We start from the raw sequence: 22,813 nt of genomic DNA on the forward strand, positions 1-22,813 counted from the left end.
TGCTTAACCTATACACGTTTACGGAATATTTAATTAAATAACTTGTGATGTTACAATCAAAAAGTTTTAATCAGAGCCTTGTTCATGATTTGTCTAAATCTAAAATAATCATTTACTTTTTGTCACCGTAATGGTGAATTATTTTACCAACATTGAGTTTTTTAGAAATCTTTACTAGTTTACAACACGCACCCGCTGTGAGACACTCAGTGGTGAGACGCGCACGAGCTAGAAAGGAGGGAGGGAGGGAGGGGGAGAGAGACGCTGGCGGCAACTGTCAGTCCAGAACAGTCTAAAACAATAAAACTTTTTTGACAGCAATAAACATGACAGCATACGCTTGACATAAAACACACACAGGAAAAACAACCCGCTAAATGACATGTCGTAAAACGATCACAGTCCGGACACTCGCTGTCTAAAATAGACAGCTTGTACAACTTTTGATTGATAGCCCCGCCCCCTTGTCAAACACGACCTGTCAGAACACTAACTGTCAAAACACCATCTGTCAAGGGAGTCATAAAACACGAACTGTCAAAACACCATCTGTCAAGGGGTCATAAAACACAAACTGTCAAAACACCATCTGTCAAGGGGTCATAAAACACAAACTGTCAAAACACCATCTGTCAAGGGGTCATAAAACACGACCTGTCAAAACACCATCTGTCAAGGGGTCATAAAACACGACCTGTCAAAACACCATCTGTCAAGGGGTCATAAAACACGACCTGTCAGAACACGACCTGTCAAGGGGGTCATAAAACACAAACTGTCAAAACACCATCTGTCAAGGGGTCATAAAACACGAACTGTCAAAACACCATCTGTCAAGGGGTCATAAAACATGACCTGTCAAAACACCATCTGTCAAGGGGTCATAAAACACGACCTGTCAGAACACGACCTGTCAAGGGGGTCATAAATCATTAGTTTGACGAATGGTGGCCCACTATAACTACTATTGTTTTCCTTAGGATTATTTTTTTAGGGCCCGAACTTGCCATGGCAACGGGTCAAACTTTACTTTCATTTTTCAGGCATATTTAAGGCTCTTGGGGTGCTTAGAGTAAATAGAAATTGGCAAAACACATCGGGGTTGTCGGCTGTTATTGTAGAAAAACAGGTCAGACATAGGTGTGTCTCTTAAGTCGCTCACTAGCGCCCCCGTTTGTCTAAAATGTAGGGTTTCTTTTACCTTCAATCTTCAAATGGGTCAGTAACAACATAAAATAGTCCTCCGATATTTACCCACTTGATGCACTTGCCCACCGTGCATCGTTTTCTCGGAGGCACCGCGTAGCGGTAAAATAATGTGCGAGAGCCCGCCATCGCTGCTTGCAGCTATATTTATTATTATTTTTTTAACACTTTTGGGCACTTTGAGTGCCTTAACATACTCGAAAACTCTTGAAATTTGGCACAGATGTCAGAGTCGTCAGCGATTAGGACTGGGCAAAGGCTGGAACACGGGCGTGGCAGGGGGGCTCTGTAGCGCCCCCTGTAATGCAAAAACAAACATTGATGCACAGATCGGGCAAAAATGTACGCACATGTATGAGAGTTGGTACGCATAAAGATCTTATCGACTCAAACAACTTTCGCCCTCTAACATTGCGACAAAGTTGTGGCGAAATCAGAGAAACAGGAAGTGTCTAATATCTAAGGCAAAAAATGTCTTCTTGTGATGCCATGCAGGGTGTTTGTTCGTCTGAAGATTCCGATCTGTGGTCAACATGATGCTGAGACATTGTAGATGCTAAATTCCGAAGGAATTTTTGGACTGCATTTATATATATATATATATATATATATATATATATATATATATATATATATATATAGAAGAATAGAATAGAATAGAATGAGCTTTTATTGCCAGGTATGTTTACACATACGAGGAATTTGTTTTCGTGACAGAAGCTCCGCAGTACAACAGAATGACAGTGACAGAACAAAAAAACACATAATAAAGAATAAAAAATACAAATATATAGACAGTGAATGACAATATACAAATGACAATTGTAGGCAGGTATATTACAAAGTGAAGTTATGTATGTACATATATATTGTGTGCAAAATTTAAGTGTATACTACGGTGGCCCTGAGGTGCAATTTTATTTACAAGATTTAAAACAAATTTACAAGTTTTTTAACAAATTTACAAGTTTTTTTTTAACAAATTTACAACTTTTTAAATAAATGTACAAGTTTTTCAACAAATTTACAATGAGTGAACACATTTACAAGTTTAACAAATTTACAAGTGTTTAAACAAATTTACAATGAGTGAATACATTTACAAGTTTTTTAAACAAATTTACAATGAGCAAACAAAATGACAAGTTTTTTTTAACAAATGTACAATTTTTTAAATAAATGTACAAGTTTTTCAACAAATTTACAAGTGTTTAAACAAATGTACAATGAGCGAACAAAATTACATGTTGTAAAACAAATTTACATTTATTACGGAAAGGGTAGGTACAATACGCTGACGTCATGATCTGAAACATAAAAGTGTGACATAAATATGCAATAACATGAGAAATCTGGATGGGGCTAACACTTTTTCACACCACTGTTTATAAATTTGTTCCAATGTATATTTTCTATTTACTGTACAAATTGTAATAGTAAAGCAAAGTAAAAACATTTAAATGAAAAAAGTCTGTTTTTGGGATTAAAGGAATTTTTCACCCAATATATAGATGCATTTGCTTTTTCATTGGAACAGATTTGGAGAAATTCAGCATTACATTGCTTACAATTGGATCCTCTGCAGTGAATGGGTGCCGTGAGAATGAGAGTCCAAACTTTGCACCTCTTGTGAAGTGAAAAGATGTTTGGACATTAGCCCATGTTATGCATATTCGACTGACTGTTGCCTTGGACAGATTAAAAGTCCTGTTTTTCCTGTGTTTTTAAACTATGATTGTGTTTATGGTGTGCAATATAGCGTGTGTTCATGTTTTGTGTGTAAAAAAACACAGTATTTTTCACATAATTACTTATCTCTATAGCACTGTTTTCACTGTCCTAAAATCGGGCTGATTTCTTCCTTGTTCTATGAAGTCCCTCCTTCAGAAATATATATCGAGTTTTGATTGTGTAGTAGTTTGTTTAGTGTGTTGTGATTTAACAGCAACTTAACTTAGCAGAGCCATTTGAGCTTTGCTTGCGACTGACGTATTCCTGTGGGTGAGAGTTAGTAAAAAAAAACTCTTCTTTGGATGTCATTCAATCGGGAAGTAGAGGGCTGTAGTCCAAACCGTCCGTTTGCTGTATGCTTTAAAAGGGAAATTCTATTAAAGAAAATATATCGCTTGGCATTGAATTTTGAGCTTTATAATTTACAGGTATTATTTATGCTCTAACAGCAACATTACACACTAACTAAAGTTTAAAAAATGGGATCAGGAAAAACGGGACCTTTAAACCTTACAGCTAAATCTGCGGAAAGAAGCCCCTGCCTCATACAGCAGAGAAACAAGAAAAACTGATCCAGGACACAAATGTTGCGAGCATGATGTTGTGCTCTTCCATAATAGGAGATGTTTCCAGGTAATCATGGTCTTGCAATGCCCCCAAACCACTGTTAGATCTGTGTATTGAGAAAGAGGAGAAAATTGCATGTAAAAAAAGAAATATCAAGGAGGTCATAAGATTTATTTACATGTTTTAATTTTCATCAATGAATTGCTTAATTTTTTTCTCACTCTTCTCTTGTGTTCTGATCAGGAAACAAATGGTGGTCCTCCTCTTCTTCCTTTAGTGTTTCAACATCACAGACACTGGAAATTAACATAATCATGATTTCAGTCTTGGCTATCTATCTATCTATCTATCTATCTATCTATCTATCTATCTATCTATCTATCTATCTATCTATCTGACATAAATGTCAGTTTGCTTAGGCACCATTCGAGTATTTGTAATATGATAAAACATTACAGTACTATCACATTTAGAGAGGATTAAATGAAAATATAATTCATAGTATAAATTTTGGTAATTTTAACAAATCGTCTCATTACATAAAATCTTAATCTTTTAAAGATTATTCAGATTATATCATCGAACAAGTTAACGCACCCTTGATTCCTCTGAAGTGTCCTCCTGGGTTGGAGTTTACAGCACCATGTAAACAAACTCGTCACGCTTCCCCGTTTCAGTCTATGTAACCCCGGGAGCGAACAAACAATGCAGTCCTGATTAAAAAGTTTGGAGCACCCTCTCGTGTTGTCTGTAATCTAATGAGAAAGTCAGTGAATTATTTTGATAACTGCCATCCGAAACGTGTGCAACTTGGAAAGCTAGCGTTAGCTAACTAAAGCTATTTCACTTACCTGAAAATAAGGTCCAATATCCCTTTGAGTCACTCGGGAATAGATGAAAGGATATATATTATCACTCTCTTTACGTTAATATGATGTACAGCCTAATACACAACATCGCATTTGCAACTCTCATGTGATTCACGGCGATACTTCCGGGTTTCTTCCCACGTGACCGGAGTCCCGGATGCGTGACGTCAGCGTATTGTACCTACCCTTTCCGTAATAAACGTAAATTTGTTTTACAACATGTAATTTTGTTCGCTCATTGTAAATTTGTTTAAACACATGTAAATTTGTTGAAAAACTTGTACATTTATTTAAAAACTTGTAAATTTGTTAAAAAAAAAACTTGTAAATTTGTTAAAAAAAAACTTGTAAATTTGTTAAAAAACTTGTAAATTTGTTAAAAAACTTGTAAATTTGTTTTAAATCTTGTAAATAAAATTGCACCTCAGGGCCACTGTAGTATACTAAGTATGGTGTTAGATAAATAAAGTGTGTGTGTATATAAATATAAAGTGTAGTGTGTTCGCCGTTATTGTCAGCTGTTCATAAGATGGATCGCCTGAGGGAAGAAACTGGTCCTGTGTTCAAAGAGGGAGTGTGCTGGATGTGAGGGGTCCAGAGAGATTTTGACAGCCCTTTTTCTCACTCTGGATAAGTACAGTTCTTGAATAGATGGGAGAGTTGAACCGATGATTCGCTCAGCAGTCCGGACTACTCTCTGTAGTCTTCTGAGGTCAGATTTAGAAGCTGAGCTGAACCAGACAGTTACTGAAGTGCAGAGGATGGATTCAATGATGGTGGATTAGAACTGTTTCAGCTGGCGAAGGAAGTACAACCTCTGCTGGGCCTTTTTCACAATGGAGTCAATGTGAATGTCCCACTTCAGGTCCTGAGAGATGGTGGTTCCCAGGAACCTGAGTGACTCCACTGCAGTCACAGAGCTGTTCATGATGGTGAGTGGGGGGAGTGCAGGGGGGTTTCTCCTGAAGTCCACGATCATCTCCACTGTTTTGAGGGTGTTAAGCTCCAGGTTGTTGAGACTGCACCAGACAGCCAGCTCTTTTACCTCCTGTCTGTAAGCAGACTCGTCACCGTCCTGAATGAGGCCGATGAGTGTGGTGTCATCTGCAAACTTCAGGAGCTTGACAGAGGGGTCCTTAGATGTGCAATCGTTGGTGTACAGGGAGAAGAGCAGTGGGGAGAGAACGCAGCCCTGGGGAGCTCCGGTGCTGATTGTACGGGTGCTGGATGTGTATTTTCCCAGCCTCACTAGCTGCTGCCTGTCTGTCAGGAAGCTGTTGGTCCATTGACAGACGGAGGTGGGCACGGAGAGCTGATTTAGTTTGGGCAGGAGGAGGTTTGGGATGATCGTGTTGAAGGCCGAGCTGAAGTCCACAAACAGGATCCTCACATAAGTCCCCGGTCTGTCCAGGTGTTGCAGAACATAATGCAGTCCAATGTTTACTGCATCGTCCACAGACCTGTTTGCTCTGTAGGCAAACTGAAGAGGATCCAGCAAGGGTCCAGTGATGTCCTTCAGGTGGGCCAGCACCAGTTTTTCAAATGACTTCATGACTACAGACGTTAGAGCCACAGGCCTGTAGTCATTTAGTCCTGTAATTTTGGGTTTCTTAGGGATGGGGATGATGGTGGAACGTTTGAGGCATGAAGGGACTTCGCACAGCTCCAGCGATCTGTTGAAGATCTGTGTGAAGATGGGGGCCAGCTGGTCAGCACAGGATTTCAGACAGGCTGGTGTAACACAATCTGGGCCTGGTGCTTTTTTCCTTTTCTGCCTCCGGAAGACCTGGCGCACCGCATCCTCGCTGATCTGAATTGCAGGTGTGGGGGAGAGGGGGGATGCAGGAGGTGAGAATGGTGAGAGTGCTTGATTGGAGAGGTGTTCAGGATGGGTTGCAGGAGCTGTTAATGGTGTGAACGGTAGTTTGGAGAGGCATTCAGGGCTGGTTGCAGGAGTTGTGGAGGGTGTGAATGGTTTTGTGGGGAGGCGTTCAGGGCAGGTGATGGGTGTTCTTTCAAACCTGCAGTAAAACTCATTCAGATCGTCTGCCAGTCGTTGATTCTCTACAGTGCTGGGGGGTGGTGTCTTGTAATTGGTGATCTTCTTTAGACTTTTCCACACTGATGCGGAGTCGTTGGAAGTGAATTGAGTCCTTATTTTTCCAGAATAATTCCTCTTTGCCACTTTGATGTCCTTTTCCAATGTGTATTTAGCCTGTTTATACAAGACATTGTCCCCCTTCAAGTAAGCATCTTCTTTGGCCTGACGGAGCTGTCTGAGTTTTGCAGTGAACCACGGTTTGTCATTATTGTAAATTATTTGAGTCTTTGTAGGAATACACATATCCTCACAGAAACTGATATATGATGTTACGGTCTCTGTGAGTTCATCCAGATCGGTGGCAGCAGCTTCAAAAACACTTCAATCAGTGAGGTCAAAACAAGATTGTAAATCCTGCTCTGCTTCATTAGTCCATCTTTTTACAGTCCTTGATACAGGTTTAGCTGATTTTAGTTTCTGCCTGTAGGACGGTATAAGATGAACCAGAAGGTGATCAGAACGTCCCAAAGCTGCACGTGGAACAGAGTGAAATGCATCCTTTATTGTGGTGTAGCAGTGATCCAATATATTACTGTCTCTTGTGGGACATGTAACATGCTGTCTGTATTTTGGCAGTTCACGGGACAGATTGGCTTTATTAAAGTCCCCGAGAATGATTAAAACAGAGTCCGGGTGTTGTTGTTCTGTCTCTGTGATCTGATCAGCGAGTTCCTGTAGAGCTGAGCTCACATGCGCTTGAGGATGGATGTAAACACTGATCAGAATGAACGAGTGAAACTCCCGCGGCGAATAGAACGGCTTGCAGTTAATGAAGAGTGTTTCGAGATTTGAGCAGCACGTCTTCTTTAACACAGTTACATCTGTACACCACCGTTCATTGATGTAAAAGCATGTCCCGCCGCCGCGCCATTTCCCCGTGGATTCTGATTCGCGATCCGCTCTGAACAGCTGAAAGCCCGGCAGATGGAGCGCGCTGTCCGGTATGGTGTCATTCAGCCAGGTTTCCGTGAAACACAGAGCAGCAGAGTGTGTGAAATCCTTATTAGTCCGAGAAAGCAGAAGGAGTTCGTCCGTTTTGTTGGGTAGAGAGCGGAGATTTGCCAGAATGATGCTAGGCAACGGCGTTCGAAATCCGCGCTTCCTGAGTCTGACGAGCGCTCCCGCTCGTTTCCCCCGTCTGCGCGTCCTGAAGCGCTTGATCAGCGCCGCCGCTCCTCCGATAACAACGTTCACTAAAACATCTGAATAATTGAAATCCGGAAAAACATCTTGTGGTGCGTTCTGCCGAATGTTCAGCAGTTCTTCCCTAGTGAAACTGATGGCAGGAATATAACTAAAGACAGGACAAACTAACAAAAACACAAAAACATATGCGGAGCTCGTCACGGAGGCAGCCATCCTGTATCGGCGCCTGAGCATACGTTGTTCCCATGGCAACGCGTCAAACTTTGCTTTCATTTTCCAGCATATTTAAGGCTGACAGTTATGTAAGGGGTCCAAATATGACCCCATCCATCCGTTTGGCCCAACGACGGAATCCAATCGGCATGGCAAGGATTTTAACACGTTCAGTCTTTTCCAGCGCTTGCAGATGACGTTTTGGCATTTATGCGATTTTTTTATTATGATCTGACTCCAAGATAAAGTTAATATAAATCGGATTGATAATTACTTTTAACAGTTGCAGAATTTGGGTGGATGTTTGGTTATTCTGGTTTAGCCCTACTTGTTATTGCATCCATTCATTCGGCTACTCATGTCGCTTTGGACTCACGCACCGGCCGTTTATTAATATCTAATAATCATGCGGGCCCACGATCACAACCCAATCAGGCTTGGTCGCTGCTAGAGGTTTGACCATATGTTCAGAAGGCTGCCTTTTATGCGTGCTCATCTCTGAACATACTTTATTTAGTCCCCATAGAGGTGCAACTTAATTATTACAATATTTATTTCTAACCAGAGGCTCACGACCACTATTATAAAACAAACTGACCGCCTTCTCCAATGATAGCTTTGTATAGTTGTGCCATAATTTAATATGCAACTTAGATAGATTAATATTGAAATAACCAGAGGTTGAGGCTCATCTGATTTAGAGTGGTCAGACAACATTTACTTGTTACTCTAAACAGGAAATTAGCCTCCACGCATCTAATTTAACTTAAACTAACGCCAAGTGCTAGTCGGATCTCCAAAATCCTCCGTTGATGTACTACTATGCCATCTAGTCTGGGATTTTGGTCCGGAAACTAGCCTGATTTTCAGACATTGCGGAAACAAGGATACATCGTAATTTACTAATCATGTCAATAACTTTCGTAGCCGCAGAATAAATCCAAACATAACAATTTATTAACCAGGTAGGTAAAACATAATTCAGAAGCCAATTTACATTCCAATTCAAATATGAAACAAACAAAAAACCAATGCATACCTGGTACAGAGATGGTAATCTGGTTACAGATTCCTCAAAGTAAAATGAAATACATGATGCTATATCAAAGATACAGCATCATGGGGGTGCATTTCTAGATATTGAAAATCCAGCCGAACCATTTTACATCATTCCCTTAAAGGGACACTTCACCCATTTGCGTAAAGCTTTGTATAGTTAGAACCCCAGTCATGTTTTTGAATGGTCATGCATAATTTTCTTAGTTGCCGCTGAGACAGGAGAAATACAGATTTCAGTGTTGCACTTCCTTCTTTCAATGATGTAAAAATCATCATATTGCATCATTGAAAGAAGGAAGTCCAATATCTTTGTTGAGGGGGTGAGACTACAAACACCTCTTTTCTCTGTCAAATAGGCACCAAATTCTAAATGTATGTTACATTTGGACTACAAATATGACACACTTTCAATAAAGATTAATGTTTCTATGGGTGAAATGCTCCTTTAAATATCCAGAGAGACAAAGCATATAGGAGTTTGGTACTGATTGGTTGTTGTAAAATTCAGGGGTGTTGCCTAATAAACATACAGTGGGTGACTCGTCAACATCTCTAAGGTAGGAGTTGTCTCCCAACATTAGGTTAAGTTTACTTATTTATTGTCACAGATTAACATTGAATCCTGTTGTCATATTAATAAACCCAAATGTACCACTTGCATTAAAACACTTCATATAACACCAAACAAAACCAATTTCAGATTCTTTGTGCATGTAGAATGTATACAGTTTGCTTTTAGAACATGAGGAGAGGGGGGCGAGAAAGTGTGGTAGGGTGTGTGACTCCATGGGGTAACTGTCTTGGGGGGTAGAAGTGAATTCTTTGAGAAAGGTTTCAGATGATAATTCAACAGGAATTAGGAAGCGGTTCCCTGTGGATCCAGCCATTTGCTGTGGGCTTTAGAAATACCTTTTGTCAGGGTTTACAGGTCTTACAGCTGTCATGATACGTCATAAACGAGTCACCTGTTACTACCCCTGAAGTCTAAATGTAAGGGCGGGGCTAACTCAGATAAAACTAACATGGCTAAAACCTAAACCGTTTCACGGGTCTTCTCTTTGCATCATATCAAAACATGGTGTCAGAAGTTAAGTTCTGAAGATAACGCGACGGAAAGTGTAACGAAGATGGAAGGTTTAAAGCCACCTGCAGGACTCGATTTACTGCACGGTAATTTGTCGGAAAACTGGCGGAGATTTCGACAGAGATTTGAGCTGTATCTAGAAGCAACTGGAAGCGCTAGCAAACCAGCCAAGGTAAAGTCCTCGCTATTTCTTCATGTAGCTGGAGAGGAAGCGGTTGAAGTGTATAATACCTTCACGTTTGAAGAAGACGATGATAATCAAAATCTGTCAAAAATAATGGAGAAATTTGAAGAGTACTGTAACCCGAAGAAAAACATAACTTATGAGAGATATAAGTTTTTCACGTGTGTGCAAGGGGACATGCCAATAAGCCAGTACATTACCGAACTAAAGCTAAAAGCGAAATCATGCGAGTTTGGACTGTTGCAGGAATCTCTGATAAGAGATCGAGTTGTGTGTGGAATCACGTCAGATGCATGAGAGAGAGACTTTTAAGAGAAGTTGACATTAGTCTCGAAAAAACTACCCAGTTGTGTATCGCGTCAGAAATGACAAAAGCTCAGATGAAGCAAATGCATGACGAAGATCATAACGCACAGGCCTCTGCACGTGAAAGCAAGCACGTTGATGCAGTGAAACATAAACAGACACGTAAAAACGAGCAACGAAATAAATACAAACCGAAAGAAAAAGACAAAGCAAGCACTTTTAATTGCAAAAGATGTGGAACAGAGCATACATCACGCAATTGCCCAGCATACGGCAAACAGTGCAAGAACTGTGATAAGATGAATCACTTTGCTAAGATGTGTAAATCGAAGAAAGTGCATGCTGTTGATGATGGCGTCACAGAACAGATACCTCTGTTCGTTGGTGCAGTGCAAACGCAGAGAGGGAGAGATGAATGGACAGTTGACTTGAAACTGGAGCAGAAACATGTCAAATTTAAACTTGATACTGGTGCCCAAGCCAATGTAATCCCGTACAGCCTATTACAAAAAATTGGAAAAAAGAATATACTCAGACCCACAAGTGTGAAACTGTCAACATACACCGGAGACAAAATACCTGTGAAAGGAAAATGTAACTGGACGGTGAAATATAAAAAGAAAACTCATGTACTGGAATTCATGGTGGTGAAATCAGATGCTAAACCAATATTAGGAATTAATGCATGTGAAAAAATGGGGCTCATACAGAGAGTGATGGAATTGAGAAAAAGTGACAAGATGGATATCTTCACAGAGTTTGCTGATGTGTTTGAGGGCATAGGTTGCCTCGAGGGCGAGCACACGATCCGAGTAGATGAAAATGTGATTCCGAGAGTCCATCCACCCAGGAAAATTCCAGTGACCCTGAGAGAAAACCTGAAAATAGAATTGAACAGAATGGAAAAACTGAAAGTAATAGAAAGAATTGAAGAGCCCACCAAGTGGGTCAACCCCATAGTGATTGTGGAAAAGTCTAATGGGAAATTAAGAATATGTTTAGACCCCCGAGATCTCAACACGGCGGTTATGAGAGAACACTACCAGTTACCAACGGTAGAAGAAATAACAAGCCGTCTCTCAAAAGCCAAATACTTTACAGTGTTGGATGCAAGTTCAGGTTTTTGGCAACTCAAATTAGATGAAGCCAGCTCTCGCCTTTGTACATTCAATACTCCTTTTGGCCGCTACAAATTCCTCCGTCTCCCATTTGGAGTCAACTCAGCCCCAGAAGTTTTCCACAGAACGGTGAGACAACTTTTTGAAGGAATCGAAGGTGTTGAGACGTACATTGATGATCTTTTGATCTGGGGAGAAACAAAAGCACAGCATGATTACAGACTGAGGCAAGTGCTTGAGAGAGCAAGGGTTAAGAACTTCAAGCTGAATAAGGAGAAATGCAAGATAGGCCTAGAGGAAATTAAATATCTCGGTCACATCTTCGCAAAGGATGGTTTGAAACCAGATGAGACCAAAATAGAGGCAGTCAGAAAAATGCCCACTCCGGAATGCAAAAAGGATGTTGAGAGATTTCTAGGCATGGTCACTTACCTTGCAAAGTTCATTCCAAACATGTCACAACACACGGAGCCTTTGCGTATACTTACCAGAGATGATGTAGCCTGGCATTGGGAGGAGGAACATCAGCGCGCATTTAACAAATTGAAAACAATGCTCACTGAGGCCCCTTTGCTCAGATACTATGATGTCAGTCTGCCAGTAACACTTTCTGTCGATGCATCTAAAAGCGGACTGGGTGCTGTTTTACTTCAAGAAAACAAGCCAGTGGCTTACGCATCGCATGCATTAACTGAAACAGAACAGCGTTACGCGCAAATAGAAAAGGAGATGTTGGCGATTGTGTTTGGAGCGGAGCGTTTTCATCAGTATGTTTATGGAAGAGAGGTAGACATACAATCTGACCACAAACCGCTGGAAGCAATTATGAAAAAGCCTTTGAGCAGTGCTCCAGCTAGAATACAGAGACTGTTAATGAGATTACAAAAATATCAAGTGAACGTACGGTACAAGCCAGGTAAGGAGATGTATATAGCGGATGCATTATCCAGAGCATACTTACCTGTGACCGACTCTCCTGATAAAGAAATAGAAGCTCAGGTGCATATGGTAATGTCAAACCTACCTGTGTCAAATGAGAAACTAGATGAATTCAAAAAGGAAACAAAAAACGATGTGATTCTGACAAAACTCACAAAAACAGTGCTGGATGGATGGCCTGAAATGAAGAGCCAAGCAGCAAAAGAAATACAAGGATATTGGAACTTCAGAGAGGAAATCTCAGTTGTGGACGGAGTTTTGTTCAAAGGAGAACGGCTGATAGTTCCAACATCAATGAGAGCAGAGATGTTAAGGCGAATCCACGAAAGTCATTTAGGCATAGAAAGCTGTAGACGGAGAGCGAGAGATGTTCTCTTTTGGCCTGGAATGTCACAAAGCATAACAGAGATGGTAAACAACTGTGATGTGTGCAGCACATACCAGAAACGTCAAAGCAAAGAGCCATTACTTCCACACAGTGTTCCTGAAAGACCCTGGCAGAAGATAGGAGTTGACTTGTTTACCTTTGACCAAAAGGAGTATCTAATCTTAGTGGATTATCACTCCAAGTTCATAGAAGTCGAGTGGCTGAGAACAGATACAAGAAGTACAACAGTTGTCTCCCATCTGAAGTCCCAATTCGCCAGACATGGAATTCCTGAAACAGGAATTTCAGATAATGGGCCACAGTTTAGCTCACATGAATTTCAAGTTTTTGCGAAAGAGTGGGAATTCCTACACAAAACCTCAAGCCCCCATCACGCACAATCGAATTGGATGGCGGAAAGAGGAGTACAGACTGTTAAAAATATGCTAAAAAAGGCAAAGGCTGATGGAAAAGATCCTTACCTGTCTCTGCTGAACCTGAGAAGCACACCCATGGAGGATATTGGAGCATCGCCAGCTCAACTGTTGATGGGTCGAAGACTAAGAACAAGACTTCCAATCACATCAGAGTTGCTTAAGCCTAGCATAGTAACTAACCCAGTACAACAGGTGTTAGAAAACAGGCAAAAGAAGCAGAAGGAATATTTCGATCAAAGATCCAAACCTCTTCAGAAGCTTCAGGTTGGTGACAATGTAAGAATATGGCAAGATGGCACATGGAATCCAGCTGAAGTTACTGAACTTTCTGAGCAGCCGAGATCTTATGTTATTCAGACATCTGACGGGAAGGTGTACAGAAGGAACAGAAAGTTTTTAATGAAAACAAATGAACAAAGTGACACACCAAAGAAGGACACAGATAGACAAAAAGTGACTGAACAAAACAGTTGTGACAACGCAGAAGAAAAACAGGAAATGGACACTCAAACATGGAAAAGAGATGCTAGTCCCACAGAGCTCTCAAGTTTACCTGTGAGAACTGCCAGTGGACGGGTAGTCTCAAAACCAAGAAGGCTTATTGAAGAGTAGTTCTATGATTAAATTTTCCTTAAGTTAAACTAAGCCACAGTTCAAAGGACAGTGTTATGTTATATGGACACTTGAAATGTTCTAAAAAAAAAAAAAAAAAAAAAAAGCTGTTGTGTTATATGTACAGTGATACACTTTTGTTTTGTAATGTTGGGTGATATACAAGGTGACTGAAGTTATTTGTAGTATGTAAAAAAAAAAAAAAGGGAGATGTCATGATACGTCATAAACGAGTCACCTGTTACTACCCCTGAAGTCTAAATGTAAGGGCGGGGCTAACTCAGATAAAACTAACATGGCTAAAACCTAAACCGTTTCACGGGTCTTCTCTTTGCATCATATCAAAACAACAGCTACATGCTGTGAACCTTTAAATACTCCTTGTATGGGATTCATGCGATTGACACCAGAAGTGGTCAACATGATGCCGAGACATTGTAGATGATATATCGTCAGATAAAGGCGGGTCTATTTAGTGGCTGACTAGCGCCCCCGTTTGTCTAAAATATGGGGTTTCTTTGACCTACTGTACCTAAATGGGTCAGTAGCAACATGAAATAGTCCACTGATATTTACCCACTTGATGCACATGCCCACCGTGCATCGTTTTCTCGGAGGCACCGTGTAGCGGTAAAAAAACGTGCGAGGGCCCGTCATCGCTGCTTGCAGCTATATTTTATTCATTTGTTTATGTGTTCATTTTATTTAAAGAAAACCTTAAAAATATATATTTTAAGTAGCCTAATTAAAAAAAAACGAATATGTTTTGGTGCAGATTGCTGCCATTACCTGATTGGCATTTTAACACTTGCTAAGTGTGTCCCAGTGGTGTAGTCTAGATTTTTGTAGTGGTTATACTGTGATTTTTCCCTCTCACCCTTATGCTCACTCGTCCCAGCGAGACACCCCATAAACACCACCACACTCACAGATGTATACAGTATGGATCTTCATGTAACTGAGAGCATTCTTAAAGTGTACTCATAAACACATAAACTGAATGTGTTATCAACATGTCAGTTTATTATAATAAAAAAGGCTTTAACAGCCAATGGGTTAACAGCTGGGGAAACTGGACTGATTTTTAGACCGGTTTAGTGTCAATCAACATCTAACTCAGGGCCAAAAGTTAAAGAGCACCAATTATGCTAATAAATTGGCACGTTAGCACGTTATTGCAATATCCCATAGTACATACATGTTATTAAAACTTGAACTAATGCATTGTGAGTCTTATAAATTGCTTACATACCTCACTGATTTCCCACTGTCTGGAAAACGCTCGGTTTAGTTCCTGTCTCCGCCTCCCAAAATGTCTAGTGTAATCAGATTGGTCAGATGACTACTCAACTGTTATTGGTCAGCTGGGTTCGGCGTGTGTTTGAAAGGTTACGCCCCTGACTACGCGTGGGTTGACACAGATTCTGACTGAGAGTCACAGCCTCAGAGGCAACGTAAACAAGCGTTATATTTCTCTATAAACGATGGTGTCTGTACTGCCTTACCACTTCGAGCTCGATCCAGAGAGTTCAGAAGGCCGTTACGATATAAACGATCTCCGTCAATGAATGCGATTGGATTTAACTTTTTTAGGTGTCCTTAGCTCTGCCAGAATGCTAAACGAAGACGAAAATGTGTTGCAAAGACATCCAAAAGGTAATTATAACGTACTACATAACTATATGGAAACACCAAATGTAGCACATAGAAAGTATTTGTTGAAATGATTATAAAACGATTTCACTTGGTAATTTCTACATTATTTTACTCTAGTAAAATTTATTATAAAAGACTGCTTACATACTGTATTACTGTGCAAACTATATGGAAACACCAAATGTAGCACATATAAAGTATTTGTTGAAATGATTATAAAACGATTTCACTTGGTAATTTCTACATTATTTTACTATAGTAAACTTAATTATAAAATACTGCTTACATACTATTTTACTGTGCAAACTATATGGAAACACCAAATGTAGCACAAAGAAAGTATTAATTGAAATGAATGTTAGTTCTACATTATTTCACTATGGTAAACTTTATTATGAAAGACTGTGCTATGTTTTTACTTACTAGGTTTTAAGGAGAATGCAACAGGTTCCAGGGCCTCTTACCTGCGTGATTCATCATCCAGGTTTTGCACAAATTGTCTAAATCCCTACTCACAGAACATTTATTGTACCGACTATAAGCCTTTGAGGCGCAGGACTAGATTAAGTTTTATTACATTTTTAAACCAATAACACTAAAGTATTATTATAGTAACAAAGTACCCAAAAGAACAAAAGATGTAACTTTAAAGAAAATATAGTAGTCAGTCAAAAGTTTATTTATTACAAATATATATTTAAATGTTAAACAATATACAAATAAACATACTTTAGTAACCATATTGTGCTATTCTTTCAAAAATTGTTCAATTCACTTCTTACAGCTATCTATTGAGATAAATGGCATATCAAAGCTTTGTCAGCTGGTGCTATCTAAGATGACACTTTAGGGTTATCATCCTGTCGTGTGTTGTTCTCCAGATATGCTTGGAGCTTCCTGATTGGAATGTTGGCTTCCGACGACCCCTGCACTGAAGATGGCATGCAATCACGTCCTCCTTTGAAGGTTTCTCAAACTGTGATGCCAGGTCCATTGGAATCGGGGTTTCCTTCAGCTTATCTTCAAATACCTCATCAAACACAAGCCTGATCACATCATCCACATAACTGTAGAAATATTGCAGTCAATAAATCTTTTGTTTTGATCATTTATTTCCCTGCTTCATACATTAAGTTTTTAATTATGAATGTATTTGAAATAAAACATTACTGCTTACGGTATGTCATTTGTGTGTTTTGGGAACATAGCCTTGTACTTTCCCTCTCCTGCTTTTGTTACGGCTTGGTGACATTGTAATGGATGGCTGCAAGGTACAACCTGTAAAAATATAAGCAAGCATAAATTTATTGTAAAAGTAAATACTACTTTATTTAACACAGTTACTAAAATACTTAAATACCTGCATAGCATTCCAATAAATGAGAAAATCAAATTTTTTTGCTGCAAATCTGAAATCTCAGGCTACGGACGGCAAAGGCATCCACTGATGATGGTGATGGAAACATTGTGAAACGATGCTACTGTCTGGGTTCCTATGATTATGCAGAGAAAAAAAACTTTGTCATCATCAGTTATACATTTAAGACTGGTAGTGGTTTCACTAGCTAAATACATCATTTGTGTTACACACCTTTGCTCCTCATATGCCAGTCTGACTCCTTGTACTGTGTGTTATGATGTTGCATGTTTGCATACAGTGTAGAAGGATGTGTCCAGCTGCGAATCTAGGATATAGACAAATAAAACAAACATGTATTCAGTCAAAAAGACATATTATAACAATAGAGTACCATGACTATAAATCGTTATACTATTCATTAAAACGTTAATGTATTACATATTACATGGCCCAACATTAGCAACACACATTACGTGTTTACTTCGTTTCAAAATCTAAGAAAGCTTCAAGTAAATACAACAGTAAAATACATATAACTTTAAACAAATCATCTGTACTTAGAGTTTCTTGAGTTTGATCATGAGAACAAATTTTACCGGTAACAGTTAAGCTGGTAACTTAGCAAGTTTGTAAACATGTCTTAACCAACATTGATAAAAAACGATAGTCTGCATAATTCAACATACACGTGTGTAAATATGGTACGTTGTTTATGAAATACAGTATTACAACACAAAACAGTTCGCTTGCAAGCTTAGCTCTACACGCACATTATGTTAATCTCCGGTTACCGGTTACGTAATGTACAGTAAAAGGCAAATAATAAACGTGAATACTTACAGCCTGTGATCCAGAAGTGCACAGTAATCCAACTTTCAGGAGGAGACGTCGCGCAAATCCAGCTTCGGTTCATGAGAAGCAGTTATTGTGAAAACTCCGTGAACAACTTCTGACTGGATTTTTCCGGAACCGTATTAAACATGATGTCCTCTGTGGAAGTCCATAAAGTGCTATTTTGCCCTTGCATCTAAAGAGACAGCGTCTACTCGAGAGATTTAATCGCTTAAACGATGAAACAAGAGTTTGCAAACAGAGTAAAAGCAGGGACTCCCAACCTCCGCCATTTTAGCTCTCTTCTGACTCGGCGCTCCCCACCCTCGTCTTTGAGGGCGTACCCAAGCAAAGCAGAGAGGGCTGAACTATGATAATGTTGGTCTTATCTACGTCACTAATCCCAGGAAGTAAACTGTTGCCTACAATCCGAGTGTTTTTTGTAGTCCTCGAACGTTAGAGACGATAACTCGCGTCATCGTTTTCTTTGAGGTATGTACTTTTTGAATATCGTTAGCATGTACTAATACACACTTACACACAAAATGATGTTTAAAAACGTGTATCCCATAATAGGTGCTCTTTAATTAAATTTAATTATTCAAATGTTAATTAAAATTAAATAAACTGTTTACAATCTTCAATCCATGGCTAACACATGCATTGAAGAAGAAAATAAATATCCACTCTTTCAATAGCTATTATCTGACAACTATTGATAACATTATCATGTGTAATTAATGGTGTAAATGTTTTTAATTAATAAACATTTAAGATGACCATGAATTAACTCAAATTTGCATAGTCATTGATATAAAAAGCTTATTTTTTTTGCATATAATACAAGCAGTGTCTAAAAATAAAATATTGGCTTTTACTTAATTATTATTACAAGACCATCATGTAGTAGCAGGGCTCCAGACGGCCACCAAATGGTTGCATTTTTCCACCAAAATTTGAGAATGTGCCACTGAATTTTACATCCAGTCACACATGTGCGACCAGTAAATTGGTCCTTTTTTGTGACGTGACACTGAATTTAAAACAGCACATTGTACTTTCTGCATCTATCATCAAAGTATTTATCATTAATACAGGGTATTCCTTAGTAGAAATGTGAATATTTGGTTAGCATGTTGATTTACGGTATGTGCCCATGCCCCTAAACTTTCTGGTTGCGCCCCTAAAATTCAGTTGGGGCCACTGTGCTCCTAGTGAAAAAAGTTAGTATGGAGCACTGTGTAGCATAATATTAGACACCCAAACCAAAGTAAAGAAAATTATCTTTAATTTGCAAGTCTGAACTAAACGTCAACGCAGACATGAATTTCCTCACAGAAGTTTAAGATTATATATATATTGAACGTAGATATATAAATGAACACAGAGAAAGGAAGTTTAACACTGTGAAGCACAAACAAACACTGAAAGAGGAACTACAGGTTTGACTTCATTCGGCGCTAAGCAGACCTCTTGGTGATGTCAAATTACCGCGAGAGCGTTTCAAAGCAGATTTCTCCATGTGATAACTGCAATCGCTCTCGCGGTACTTTGTTGTACTTTGCTGTGGGTTCTTGTGGCGCCACACCATTATTCTCCCTAGTCACTTTCGCGCAGCTATAGTAATTTGATTTCATACGCCGATCGGATCGCGCAGTTCGGCAAACACACCAAATATATAGATTAATATGTATATGCATTTCAACCCGCGAAAGTAGCAAGTGTAGCATGCTAATGGTCAGTGCTTCATCTCTAAATTATGACTAAAAGTTTGAAACGTCACAAATCCATGCTGTTACGCATCATCAAGCTATTTTTAGTGGGGGGTATACGGAAATCCTTGACAATTCCTAGTGGGTATACGGCGTATACCTGCGTATCACGTCGTAGACTACACCACTGGTGAATCCCATCAAAGAGTATAGAAGCCCAAGAGGCGAAACTCAATAGAACGCTCCATAGCAACAGTTGCCCCCATGACGTGACTGCACGGCCGCCATTATGGCCTGAAAACTGAAGGAAAACGCCGAAAAATAATGAGAGTCAATGGCACTGAACCAAAAACTTGGCATAACTTATTTTTTTTCTGGTCGTCATATCTAAATACGAAAACAACGTGTTTATGCATGGCCTAATTATCCTTAGGAAAATATATTTTGGGACAAAATATTACTTTAAAAGTACGATAAGACTACTATAGAAATACTATAGCGGTTCGGATATTATAGAGGTATTACAGAACATAACATACTTCTGTGATGTTCTAATACCTCTATAACATTTTAAAGCTGCTATAGTATTTCTATAGTAGTCTTATCGTACTTCTATAGTATGTCCCAAATTACTATAGTATTCCTATAAGATTCCTACTATTTTGTCCCAAAATACTATAAGATTCCTATAATACTTTTTCGTAAGGGTATGTTCCCCTACCTAATCGGCTTCATTAGCCTCCCACTTACGGTTTGCAAAGATACAATTATAAAATTACTGCAAACCTTTAATCTATCAATATTTATGTTCTATTATGCATTTTCCTTGTTATATGAATAACAGAAATTCATGAAATAATATATAGGCAGACACACAGTAATAAGATATTTATTCAAATGTTGATTTTAAGTGAACATCACCATATATATGATTTGGAAAAATAAATAAATAAAATTATAAATGAACATTTCTTAAGAGTTAATCTTTTACATAGAATATCACAAAAATATTAACAAGTTTTTTCAACATCTTCAGTGAAAGTGCACACAGTGAACGTTTCAATGGCAAGAACAAAAACAATCTGTGAATGTCCTATTACAGGCGGAAAGGTACAAAAAAGATGTGCAATCTAGCAAGTGCACACATGAACTATAAACAGTACTAAAATTGAGCCATTGTCATGTATTTTGACTGAATGCCATAAGATCTCAGTAATTAATCAGACACCACCATCTATTGTGTGAACATTTGTGTATGAGAAGTTTTGTTGTATTTTTTTCTTTTTGTGAGAGAAGAGGCACTGACATAGAATGGAAGAGTGTGGAACAGTTGTGAGGCGCGCTAACGATTTCAGCAGTTTTCAGTCCATAATGGCGGCCGTGGCTTCGCAGCGCCATCTACAGACTGTTACCCATAGATATGTATATAAAGGCCTTTATATACATATCTATGCTGTTACCCATAACACAACAGAGTTTCGCCTCTTGGGCTTCTATACTCTTTGGTCCCATCAGGTGAATAATTTTTACATGCACACTTGGGATGTTCACGCCCACTAGAACACTTGGGCAAAATACAGGAAATACGTCATGTAAGTATTCAAGTTGTCAAGTCCAAAGACCGCAAGTGTGGTTATGATGCAGCCTATGGTTATTTAGGTTGTGGCTAGAAGAGATACAACTACGGCCAAAATCTTGTGAAATCTCGCCTGATGAGCGCTGTTTTCATCCTAATCCTAAACCCAACATCTCGCGAGATTTGACTGTAGCTGTATCCTCTCTAGCCAAAACCGGTTCATTTGTGAAGAGAGGAACTAAACATCTGACGAAACCGTTTCTTTCGGAACATTATAACGACGAACCATAAACACTTGCTAATAAGCAGCTCAACCATTCATTACCCAAAATATTTACATTTTACTTGTAGATTACCCATATGGTTTTCAACATGATTCCTTACACTGTTAACATTAAACTAGCTGCCCGGACCCTGACCGGAACCCTTAATTTACAGAACAAGACAGCAGTGGACTGGTGAGTTGCGTTAAGCTTTAGTTATTTTTAGTTTACTTCTACAGTTTTAAAAATGTGTGTTAACAGACATACTTATGTGGCTTTTTGTATTAAAAGACCAAATTCCAACCGACTATCAACTGATTAGTCTCACTTTTAATTTTAAGACTTTACAGGCTTGTTATTGAGCACTTACTGTATTCGCAGCATCACAATCCATGTAAATAAGTCGTCTGCACTACAGTAACGTTACACTTAATAAATGTACACTTATAAAACTGCATTACCTCCTTACGAACTATCCAAGGTCATTTACTTAAACATAAGCAACACAGTTTAGCATGAAAATTTAAATTCAGGCATTTAGCAAACACTAACAAAAATGGGGAAAACGGCAAAGGAATTAATCATGGGGAAGCAATACTATGAGCAGGGGCGCCGCTAGCAATTTTGGGCCCTATGAAAAAATAGGGGGTCGGGCCCCCACCATACCCATTTCGCACCAAACATACAATCCAACCTACTGTAGCTTTTCAAAATCTTTGTCTGTAATTTAATAATACAGAACTATTTATTTTGCTATTGTTTTGACCACAGTTATTAGTATTTATAGAAACCTAAAATGTCTGCAGCTAAGATAATTTATAGTGCAATGTTAATTTAATTGAAAAATACAGTACATTAAATCAAATATTCATAGAAAATGCAACATTCTTAAAGATTAAAGATAAATGTGATCATGCCTGTGAAAACCCAGCTGAAGTATTTCTTTGTAATTTACTGTTTTCCACATAAAATCATCCTATATAATGTAAAGAACATTTTGTGAAAATGTAAACTTGATATCTTTAATACTGACTGAGTAATGTCATGTCAGCGATTGAAATTAATGCTTGAAATAAAACTGTGATGCTTTTTATCTCACAATAAGATTTGAGACTTTTCTGATTTTCACAGGCAGTCTCAGTGACATACTGTATACTTGAGCTGTTACACACACGACAGACAAACTAAGTTTGTAATGAGATCGTAACAAGGCGTGGTGAGCTTGAACCTGCTTACATCACGAGGCATCCAATACAAAAATTCAACTGCAGTAGCCACCGTTTAACCTGAAGAGGGCAGCACTCAGACGTTTTTACACCAGTATTGTAACTATCCAAATGTCAAAAAAACTTACTAAAATCAACGAACCGTACTAATAAAACCCCATTCTTACAGATCATTAACTAAAAAAAGTTGGTTTATGGTTTATTACTCTTTAAGAAAACAGCTATACTGTTATTAAATGATTCTTCAGAC

At 38.9% G+C, this 22,813-nt stretch overlaps 1 protein-coding gene and 3 long non-coding RNA genes across 5 annotated transcripts in view; 2 read left to right on the top strand and 2 right to left on the bottom strand.

Moving 5' to 3' along the window:
* Positions 1 to 3,081: 3,081 nt before the first annotated feature.
* LOC135731206 (uncharacterized) lies at positions 3,082 to 4,569 on the bottom strand. 2 transcript variants are annotated; one of them, XR_010526224.2, is made up of 5 exons: positions 4,356 to 4,569; positions 4,102 to 4,259; positions 3,726 to 3,800; positions 3,452 to 3,610; positions 3,082 to 3,295 (listed from the first exon to the last, which is right to left on the bottom strand). It is a non-coding gene; the product is annotated as an uncharacterized lncRNA (long non-coding RNA). The 2 variants fall into 2 exon arrangements; XR_010526223.2 differs by having other exon boundaries at positions 3,082 to 3,610; positions 4,356 to 4,550.
* A 10,717-nt stretch (positions 4,570 to 15,286) lies between these two features.
* LOC135730098 (uncharacterized) lies at positions 15,287 to 16,771 on the top strand. The gene is made up of 3 exons (XR_010525873.2): positions 15,287 to 15,595; positions 16,022 to 16,079; positions 16,477 to 16,771. It is a non-coding gene; the product is annotated as an uncharacterized lncRNA (long non-coding RNA).
* On the bottom strand, positions 16,522 to 18,421 carry LOC135730106 (uncharacterized). Its single transcript, XR_010525879.2, has 5 exons — positions 17,796 to 18,421; positions 17,187 to 17,280; positions 16,956 to 17,088; positions 16,773 to 16,873; positions 16,522 to 16,662 (listed from the first exon to the last, which is right to left on the bottom strand). It is a non-coding gene; the product is annotated as an uncharacterized lncRNA (long non-coding RNA).
* A 2,899-nt stretch (positions 18,422 to 21,320) lies between these two features.
* wdr11 (WD repeat domain 11) overlaps positions 21,321 to 22,813 on the top strand; it is a 347,647-nt gene continuing 346,154 nt past the window's right edge. Inside the window, exon 1 of the mRNA XM_073812844.1 lies at positions 21,321 to 21,532. Coding sequence (XP_073668945.1) covers positions 21,435 to 21,532 — 98 coding nt within the window. The 5' untranslated portion in view covers positions 21,321 to 21,434. The remainder of the gene's footprint in view (positions 21,533 to 22,813) is intronic.

This window comes from Paramisgurnus dabryanus, chromosome 20, assembly GCF_030506205.2.
Source record: "Paramisgurnus dabryanus chromosome 20, PD_genome_1.1, whole genome shotgun sequence".
Classification (NCBI taxonomy): domain Eukaryota; kingdom Metazoa; phylum Chordata; class Actinopteri; order Cypriniformes; family Cobitidae; genus Paramisgurnus; species Paramisgurnus dabryanus.